We start from the raw sequence: 10517 nt of genomic DNA on the forward strand, positions 1-10517 counted from the left end.
GCGCGATCGAAAGGAGGAGGGTGATGCTTCTGCAAAATAACCTGTAATTTGGTTTGGTCAACTTAAGCTCTTCTGATTGGATTTTCACGTTACTTTGGTGTATTTTTATAACTAGAATTTCGTATGTCCTGTTTTGAAGAAACCTGATGTTCAGCATGATGTAATAGTGGCTGTTATTCAGGGTCATGCACCTGCTCTACAAATGTCACAGTAATATGCTACAAGGTTAAACTTTTGGGTAGAGTATCCTGCATCTGACTGCTTTCTAACTTTGTATGTTTAATAAGTATTTTGTAATGCCACTTGTATGATAAGTCCATCCTCCCAGTAATATTGTTTCCTTCTTTACAATCCAGTATACAAGTTCATGATTGCTTTGCTCGATTCCAAAAACCAAGATGTTTGTTTTTCTGCCTGTGGAGTTCTGCTCAATCTCACAGTAGATAAGAACAAACGAGCTCTTCTGATGGAAGAAGGAGGAATTGCAAAGTAAGTTTTCAATCGTGCTGATTAGTAGGGCAATTTTGAGTAATTTAGCCAAAGAGTTTCAATCAGATTCTTTTTTAGAGGCCAGTAACTTGTAATGAGGATACATACTTAGTTAATAGCTATTCAGCAGCTAATATTCCTCAAGAAAGTCTTTCGTACATTTTTTTTCAGAAGCATTAGAGTTGTCTAGCCTACTGCAGAGCCATAAACTGTAGAAAAATCAAAGGTTCTGCGGATGTATACAGCAGAGGAGAGCACCATACAGAAAAGCAACGAAGGCATGGTTTTGCAGTAGCTGCTCATGCCTGACTTAACTGGATCCTACAGTTAGTAGGCACCATTAACATGTATCTGTTGTAAGTGTGAAGATTACTTCAGGAACTATGATAGCCCCCATGGTCTCTTGCAATTTTTGTAACAACCACTGTAGGGAGAACTATCTGATGTAGCCATGCTCAGCAGAGAACAACAGCTCCTGAGTCTCCTCTCTCTGAGAGTTCAGGTTTAAGGCACTTAAGTTGTACCTACAGTCATTTTTCAAGATCTAATACCACTTACAGCACTTGTGGTTTTGATGATCAGATAATAGCAGGTCCGGCTTAATTGGAGCAACATGAGAGATCGTGTTCCTATGCTTGTAAAGCAGTTGATACAACCCACGTTTATGAAACAGTATGCCTAATTTTGAAATGCTTCCCTGTTCATACATCATATAATTACTTTTTTTATACAATATAAACAATGCATAGTCTGGTCATTCTTCATGTTCTCGTTAACTTAGAAAATATAAAGCTGAAGAAGAACAATAAAAATGTTGCAAGAAAATTGAAAAATGAATGAGAGAAATTTCTGTTATATAGAATATTCTGTAAAATACAGGATTTTCTGTACTCTATCCAAAAATTTCTGAAGGAAGGAAAAACAATAACAGTGTGGAATAAATCTAGAGATTTTGGAAGCGAAGGAGGTCATCCTGACTGTGCCAAACTAGCTCTGTGGATTTTTGGAAATGAGGTTATTGTACCAATATATAGTGGCCCTAATGAAACATGGAATTAATCTCATCAGAGAGTTAAACTTAAAAAAATTAGGGCGAGCTCTTTTGGCTTTTCATTAGATGCCTCCCGGTCTTCCACAATGACTGCCCTCAGAGAGGAGAGAAAAAAACAAACCTCTTTTTGGTTGCTTTTCAAGTACTGCTATTTTCAGCTGTATCTGAATGCAGTGGTTATTCCGTGTCCCCTTTACTAATCACCAGATCTTAAATCTCACAGTGAAGCAGAGAAGTGAGGGCAAGAGGGGTGCGTAGAGCTGGGGAAGAGAACAGCAGTGAAGGATTGCTATGAGAGAGGTCAGTAGGGGCAGCAGGTGAAAAACAATGCTTACTTCTGCTGCCCCAGGACTTGTGAACACTGCTGTTTGGTACTGGGAACTCTAGATAGCTCCTGTATGTAAACGGGTGCAGGCTGAAAAGTTACAGCTTAACTTCAGAGCCTTGCTTATGAATTTGGTACCTGGAAGGAAATGAGATTGAGAGAAACCTCAAGAACCTAATGGTCCTTAGTAAAACTGCCATTTCTGAGTCCATTGGGAGTGCAGGCTGAGGAAATACAAGAAAGGGAGAGATCTGCAAAACAGACTTCGCTGAATGTAAAAGGTAATCCTGTGTGTCATGGCAGTAGTGAATTCCTTTGGATTTGACTTCTGGCCAGATCCTCTGGTGTGTAATAAGCTGGATAGTCTGACTGAAGCTTTATCTGCATCTTTTCCAGATGAATTCTTGGTGCTTGATAAGGTTTGGCTCACATTGCAATCTCTGCTCTGGTGGTAGCCACAGATTTGGGACAGTCACAGACTGTCATTAAATTTGATGGAGTTTTAGTGTCTTTGGGATTATTACATTTGCAATGTGTGTGATTAAAATTGGTCAGTTGGGATAAAAAGTTACAGGTGGTGGACAGATACAGGTAGGTATCATGTGTACATGGTACCCATTTATCTACCCATGTACATGGCACGTGTAGATAAAAGGCACATTCACATCTTCAAGGAGCTAGACTAAATGGAAAGGAGGAAGTTACTGAGGAATAAAGTAGTGTCTTCAGTTTATTAACAGAATTTTCCTGCAAACTTTCATGGAGTCTGCATACATTGTTGGATGTCAGATTTTGAAGGGCTCAGGAGAAAACTACATGGAGCAAAACACTGTTTTTGTTTGATACTGCCAGGTTAGTTGACTGTTTACAAGACTTTGGCCCAGCAGACTGGCAGCTGGCTTGTTTGATATGCAAAACCCTGTGGAACTACAGTGAAAACATCTCAAGTGCGGCCCCATGCTTTGGAGAAGATACTGACATACTGCTGTTGCTGCTCAAATCACTCTTAGGTGAGATTCATAATCCTGAATTGACTATGAAGTGACAAGAGCCTCTTCATTTCTCATCTTCTGTTTTCCTTGTGGGCCAAGACAACATCCTGATAATTTCTCATTGCTCCCTAAAGCTAGGGAGAGTGTGCTCCTCCACAAATACAGGCTGGAAGGTGCCTACAAGTCAATGTTAAGACCCTGATCCCCTCACCCAGGTGGATCTTTTCATCTGCACATTTATGTTTGCTTCAAATTTTAGAGTTTAATTGCTACGTAATAGTCCTATAATCACTATATGTAATTTTCCTCCTTTATTTTATGATCATGGCTTTGGTTCTGATTTTTTTTTGGGGGTGGGTCATTTGCAATTACCTTTTAAAACAAATCTTTAAAGTGTAAATTAAATTGAAGCAAATTTTAACTAATTTTGATTTGATTTTAATTGGAAATTTCCTAAAGATATATGCTTGCTGTGGAGAAGGCCACATGTTAGTCAGACTCAGACAGAAAGTGAGATTCTCATGGTCTCTTTTATTCTTAGACAATCAGAAAAATGAGTGGATTTGTGAGGATTTTTCCCACTTACAGCAGAATTACTGTTACTCATTGTTGTAATCATTTCTTGCATTACATTCCTTGCTATGATTGACCATATCTTAATGTGTGAGCAGTAATTCCATATGTTTATCTGAAAACAGTGTTTCAAGATGATCAGTGCACTTTTTAACGTTCTGCAACAGAGCTTCAAACTTCGCAGACACAATCAGACTTGAATTTTCTGGCATGCAGCAAGAAATATATATCTTTGCTTTGGAAAATTCATGCTTATCTTTTCCCCTGCTTTTATCACTGCTTATTCCAGCAATTAATTTGACTGCAGAGTCCAGGCTGGGTGATAATTGGAACTCTCATTATCTGTGAACTGGAAGTTCACATAAAATTGTGATTGCAGATACCATTGGAATTGTAATGCAACTGTAATGACAAATAATTAGAAAAAGATCAGAATGAAATCAGGCACCTAGTCATTCTCCACACTGTCAGAAGAGTAGCTGTAGAAAACATGCATCTTATTAATTGGATCTGGGTTCTTCTGTGCGGTAAGAGCCAACAAATTTTAGTAATAGCACTTGGTTAATATTGTCCTTCATCTTCCTCCTCCCACTGTACCCAGTAACAGCCCTGAACCGTCACTGCCTGATGCCAGCAGCCTGAGATGCAGTGGCACTGCGTTCCAGTGGCACTGTCATTTGCCTTCTTTCAGCTGCTCTGGGGTTTCATGTTGCTTTATTGGCTCAGAGCTCCTGGAGGCTGGTGTTTCCATGCTCCTGGCAGCAGCTTCGCTTAACCCCAGTCCCCCCGGAGCACCAGCGAGATGAGCCTGTCTCCTAAGAACATTCTTCTGTTTGGTCATTCAGTGAAATCCCTTTCTCCCTCTCTTTTTCCAGATTTTTCTTCTGCTCACCTTTACCTCCACTGTCAATTTGAGGAGTTACAGGGCTGGGCAGACCTTGCAGACAAGAAAACTGTACTCTAGTTTCAGGTCCTCTGTAGCAGGCAGACCCAGTGTGGTTGCCTTGGGCTTGCAGCCAATTCATACACTGTTTGACCAGTATCTAGCTGTGCTAGTTTTGAGGAGAGTTGTGGGAAGATTAAATTATCTGAGGATGTGCAGCTTGCGTGTGGGACACTGATCTTTACTGATCCCCAGTGTTACTCTCATTCTGCTTTGGGAAATGTACTGGTTTGGTTCTACACTTCAGCTTTTGAACTCGTTCTGACCCTTGCTCTTGTAGGCTGGAATTCCCAACCTCGGTGATTCCATAAACATTCAATCAACTTCTGGGGGGCACAGCTGTCTAATAAAAGGGAGAAATGTCTCTTCTCTGTGTTAGAAGATAGTTAATTTGGGTAGAAGAATCGTTTCAGGAGTAGGCAAAGTAATTCTCCCTGAAAACAAAACGCATAATCCCTTACCTTCCTCTTCAGGGTGTCTCACTTCTCTGCTGCTGAAATTCATTTTACATATGTTGGGCTGTTGTGTCATTGGCAGTACAAGGGGTAATGGGCACAAGTGGCAGTAAGAAAAATTCCAATTAAATATTAGGAAGAGAAGTTTCCAACATGGCAGGGGTCAAGAACTAGAACAGGTTGTTCAGAAATTCTGTGAAATCTCCATCCCCAGAGATTTTCAGTACTCAACAGTACATGGACCAGAGCAACTTGATCAATGGTGGCTCTGCTCCAGAGGTCCTGTCCAACTTAAAGTATCCTATGATACCATCAAATGTACCTCTGATGCCTGAGGCTGGATTTTATCTCTGGCTGCTAGGGTTTTTCCTGCAGACGTATGACATGTCTCCCTTCTTGAAAGAATGTTTGTTTGTTTGTTTGTTTTCTCATTATTGCAGAAAGCCTCTAAATGGCATCTTCTCTTTATGCAGAACCCATTTAGGAATCTCTGTCACAACCAGCACCTTTTGAATTTTGATAGTTCAGGAACACTGTAGTGGCACAGAAGTCAAGTATTGTTGGCAGTTCCTGCTAACTCTCTATGAAATGGAGCCAATCTCCATGTGGAAGTGATGTTGTCTCTTTCTCTGTAGCTGTTGCTGCTCAGGCCATGTGCTCTGCAGAGGCACCTTGGCATTCTTTGGCACAGGACTAGTTGCTGTTTGAACATCTCTTTTCTACACAGTTTGACTCAAAATAGTAAAATACTTTGGGTTGGAAGGGACCTTTAAAGGTCATCTAGTCCAACCTCCCTGCAGCAAGAGCAGATTAAGTGTGGGTAACTTGAAGTTTCTTTTCAGTTCCAAGCTGTCTTTTACCTGCTGTGAATGTGCAGTAAGCTCCCTTGTGGAATTACTTACTACATTGTGGTTCTGGTGGTCTTTCATAGTCTGGGACAAAGAGAAGTCACACTTTGTCCATTTAGTGCATGATTGTATCTTGATTTTCAGTCTTTTTATGGCCTAGGGTCTGTCAAATATCTGTCTGTTAAACTGTATGAAAACATCTGTTCAGCATTCTTAGTTGTGTTTGCAGAGTCTCGATTCAGGAGCATGCTGCTGGTTGCAGACTGATTTTTTCTGAAGGGTTTTTTTTCTTTGCCACATTCCAATGCCAGGGAAAGTGGAGGAGGAATAACAAGCGATGACTTCCTTTCATTCCTAACACTCCTTGTCTCTATTAAGAGTCTCTGGTTATTTTATTTATGAATTTTGTGAGGAAAGGGGAGGGCATCAGTAATTTAGTAACTAGTGTGGTTCAAGTAGGACAGGAGGGGTAGGTACCCTTTAAAACAGTCTTCATGAACTAAATTAGCAGAGCAATTTGTGACAGGAAAAACACACTTGTGGTGAGATTTAGTGCTTGCATTAGTGAAATTGCCATGGGTAATGTTAAAACCCAAGTAGTTACCAGGCTGACAGTCATGGTAAATGCTTGATCTTGGAGACAGTTTAGCTACCCCTATGAGGTGTGAGAATAAAAGAACCCTCAATACCCTTTTGACTGTTCTGCTGACCTTAACATCCTTTATTTTCAATTAAATCTAAGTCACTCACACAGTGATGCTTAGTTTGTCTTAAATGCAGAGTTGTTTTTAAGCCATTGACATACACAGCAGAGAAGTTGTATGTGCTGTGGTCATAAAATACATAGTTTGGTATGGTTTTTGTTCAGAACTGATGGTATTTTCCTTGATTACAGATGAAGAACTAGTGTTGGATTGCAGCCTCGATGGAGATTTAAGGGAAGACCACAAACTATATTGGGAAAAAGAGTTCAAACCAGTGGCAGAAAAACTTCTTGATAGGATTCAAAGCCATCACTCCTGCTAACTGTGACTACTCCATTTTCATCAGTCTTTTTTTTTTTTTTTTTGGTGTAGATTGTACAGGTTTATATTTCTAATACATCTGTACGTTGCCATTGGTAAGTATATTGGGAGAGCAATTTAATTTTAAAAATGTCAGTAAAGCCTGGCATTTATATACTGGATGTTATCTTTTGACATGCTTCTATGAAATTTTTGCATAATTACTTTTTACAGTATATTTTAGCAGCTCAAGCAGCTGTTCAGTGTGATTTTTCTGTTAATTGCATAGTTTCTTGGCAGGGAAAATGACACAAGACTCTTTGCTGAACTTTTAATTTTGAAAAGGTAAATTACCACCAAGTACCCAGACCTCTGCAGTACTAAAAGTGCTGTGCATGATAAAAGAATGTCACGTGACAGGAGCCATATCTGCAGTCTTTGACACACTTACTTCATATGAAATTGTTTGGCAGAGTAACCCAAGTGCTATTGGAACATTCTCCTGTGTTACATCATCAGCTTCACTCTTCAGATTGAAGGGTGTCAGTGGTCAGGGGAAGTTGCTCCCCTTTCCTTTGGAGATGCCCCTTTCTGTGATGTCTGTGGCTTGGCTATCCTGGCTCCTGCTTTGGGGCTTGTGGGCTATAGGTCCAGCTGTGCTGGAAAGAGGTTTCTCTGCACTGAGATTGCTGATGTGAGAGATGACTTTAGCTAGTCTTAGCATGGTGGTCTTTCAGTTGATCACACATTCCCAGGACCCACCTCTGTGCCTGTACTTCTCAGACCATCTTGTCCAGCCCTGTCCCCTGGGCTCATGCCTCCATCCACAAGGCAAAAACCAGCTCTGCACCCTTCATTTTCTTTCTGACTGCTACTGGCTTGTTTTCTGCTCAGTTTTCATCCTTCCAGTGTGTAGAAGTCCCTGCTTGTAGCCCATGGATTAGCTCAGCAGCTGCATCACTGGCCTCAAGCATTAACTGCCCAATTGGCTAGGGAAAGCTTTACCAACCTGACCTATTTGTCTTTTTCTGACCTCAGATTACTAAGAATAAACCCCTGTGCAAGGGTTGCTGGGCTCCTGGCACCAATCCTAGGGGTCAGCAGCCCCATGCTCTATGTGTGCCAGCAGAGCAAGTGTCCAGCCTGGCAATCCCCTCAGAGAGGCTGGAGGAATTTGTTTTTTTTTCTGAGGCAGCGATTCAGAGCTCCCCTGGTGGCATCTTTGGCAGTGCCCAGACATCTCCTGCCAGGTGAGGAGACAGATTCCTGAATTGCCAAGTGCTGAGTATCTGTCAGAAGTCAGCCTGAAACTGATGCTCTAGGCAAGGTGGCCATGTAGGCAGTTGAGCTTTGTTCAAAGAAAAGGCTCATTATGTCAATCATTACCAATCAAACTGTAAACAAGGGCCTGTGGAGCGCTATGTAGTGTGTCCTCTGTGGCTCAGGGTGAATTTGGGTATCCTGCAGGGAGAGCAAAGCTGGGGCAGCCACCGTGTGTGAGTTCTGGCCTCGTGTGCAGAATTTGGCCTGCGACTGTTTCAGGAGGAGGTGCACTCAAGACATGCTGGGTAGAGCAGAGCGGGTGGTGGAGGCCTCAGAGCACCAACAGCAAAAGCCTGCAGTGGCTCCTGTGGGGCTGCACAGGCCCATGTCTTCCTCTGGAGAAAACCAAACTTGTGGGTAACAAGAACGAGCCCCACAGTGCTGAATTTCTGATGCATGCTTTGTTCCTTCAGCCCTGCAATTACAGGCAGCTGCTGCTCTGTGCAGCAACTGCCAGCCTGATGGAGCGTCTGGTGACTTAACCATTTCCTTGTTTTTAAAGGCTACACATCTTCTACTTAGGACCTCAACCGCCTCAGCATTTTTAATAGAAAAGGCCCAAATGTCTTTGGGCCCCTTCTCCTAAGTAGCTTTGTGTGTAGTTAGGGGTGTCTCACGTTGTGGTTAGGGCTCTGCTTGAAAATGCGACTGTATGAAGCCGCTGACACGCACACACTCTGCAGTGTCTACTGCTTGAAAAGGAAGAGAGTACCTGCACCTGTCTGGAGAACCTAGCACGGAAATGGCCAGTTTAGGCTTTTTGGAAAATTTCATGTCTACCTTTGACCCTGCCAAAAAGCAGCAGGAGAATGAGGTGCTGCAAAAAAAATCAATTTACAGACTGGAAAGATACTTCTGTGTCCTTAGGCATAGTTCAGCTTTATGATATGCCCTTAGACAGGAAAGTTTTGCTCTGGTTTTGGAACATTAAAAATCCTGTATTTTTAGTTAAGAGGAAACAGCAGATGCTTCCTGTTAGTCACAATTTTTGACAGTTTATTAAATCTTTCTCCCCTAGAGCTTTTCAGATATTTTAGCTCCTTGGACTGTAAATTTAAAACTGTTCTCAGAACATTCTGTAAGAGAAACCCATCTGAGCTAACCAAGAACCAGGCCATGTGACAGAAATCTTTATTTAATTCTACCTGTGGGCTTGGGAAAGTCCATTTCTTTCCTGCCTTACAAATAAGGCTCCTACCTTCCTGTAAGCAGGCAGGAGTTTCTATGCTTGAGTGCACTGTAACCCGTTACAGCCAGCTGGGGGAAGAGTGTCCAAAAGCATCTGTCACCCCCTTGTAGCCAAACCCCCTCTTGCTGCTTGTTGCCTCCTGCCACTACTCAGTCTGACTGCACAGACCTGAAAATCCTTCTGATGCCAGATATCCTTTTGGCACCAGCCTGGGAAAATTAGCAGCCTAATCTGGAACTCAGTTTCACTAGTGGAGGATTTTAAAATCAATTTAGCTCTTAAAAGAATATTTAGAGCTGGTTACTGAAAATAAGTGATTATTACAGAATGGAATGTCTGATTATATCACCCCCGTTACCTGTGAGGAAAGAGAAGAACCTACACAGCAGGGTATACTTCAACAGAGGGTAGAGGATTTATGGGAAGGACAAAAACCTCAAGAGAGGTGTTCCTACTATAGTTCTGGTGAAAATATAAATCTATTCTTTCAACTTTGTTTTTTCCCATCATTTTAGACTCAGCTGAAAATCTCATGTTTGTCATTTTAAGTATGTTTGCTCTGTAACTGTTTCAAACATTTAAAAATGGGTTTTGAACCAATGAGTAAACCAGTAAGAACAGAAGCGTGAAGTTAAACCACAAAAACACCAAGAGAAAAAGTTGTTACCTTTATTTAAAAAATACCAGTAATACTGACAAATTTAAAAAGCAATTCACACTCATACAAAAGTATTCATGTGTTCTCCAAAACCACTGTATATTAAACATCAGCATTTTAATCATGTTTTGATTTACTAAAAATAGATGGGTTTTAGCCTAGTTATTTAAGCAACTGCAAAAATCAGTAAGACCAGCGTTGGGCATGTAATACAGTAGGACTGTTTGGCAGTCTGGAACAACATTCCCACACCTTGTCCTAGCTCCTCCTTGGTTCATCCTTGAAAAGCAGGACAAGAAGCTACTCGACGCTTCGCCTAGTTCGATCTCTAAAAAGCTCTGAGGACTCAAGCCCCCTTCTTTCCATAGGAAGACCATTGCATTTTGGAGCTCACCAAATAATGCTGAACAAACATAGCATTTTAAGGCTAAACTATTGGAGAAAACTGACTGCTATTTTTCAGATTATCAGTGTGGACAAAAGAGGTTTAGTTCCAATTAAAAAAGGAATCTAAATAACAAGGCTTTTTTGAAACCACACACAATAAAGGCTCAGACAATAGCAGTGCTCACTTTCACTTTTAGCTTAACTGGAACAGCCTGTGTCTGTTCACTCCACCAGCACGAATAGCAGCATCAAGATTTTTCTAAAATTATTCTCGTACGGA

The 10517-nt window shown here is 41.3% G+C and overlaps 1 protein-coding gene across 1 annotated transcript in view; it reads left to right on the plus strand.

Moving 5' to 3' along the window:
- The window catches only part of ARMC2 (armadillo repeat containing 2), a gene marked incomplete at its 5' end in the record, with an annotated part of 26525 nt that extends 19823 nt beyond the window's left edge, over positions 1–6702 (plus strand). Inside the window, 3 exons of the mRNA XM_008944047.1 lie at positions 357–489; positions 2718–2875; positions 6572–6702. Coding sequence (XP_008942295.1) covers positions 357–489; positions 2718–2875; positions 6572–6702 — 422 coding nt within the window. The remainder of the gene's footprint in view (positions 1–356; positions 490–2717; positions 2876–6571) is intronic.
- Between the last annotated feature and the right edge of the window lie 3815 nt (positions 6703–10517).

This window comes from Merops nubicus, unplaced genomic scaffold (assembly GCF_000691845.1).
Source record: "Merops nubicus isolate BGI_N331 unplaced genomic scaffold, ASM69184v1 scaffold33347, whole genome shotgun sequence".
Classification (NCBI taxonomy): domain Eukaryota; kingdom Metazoa; phylum Chordata; class Aves; order Coraciiformes; family Meropidae; genus Merops; species Merops nubicus.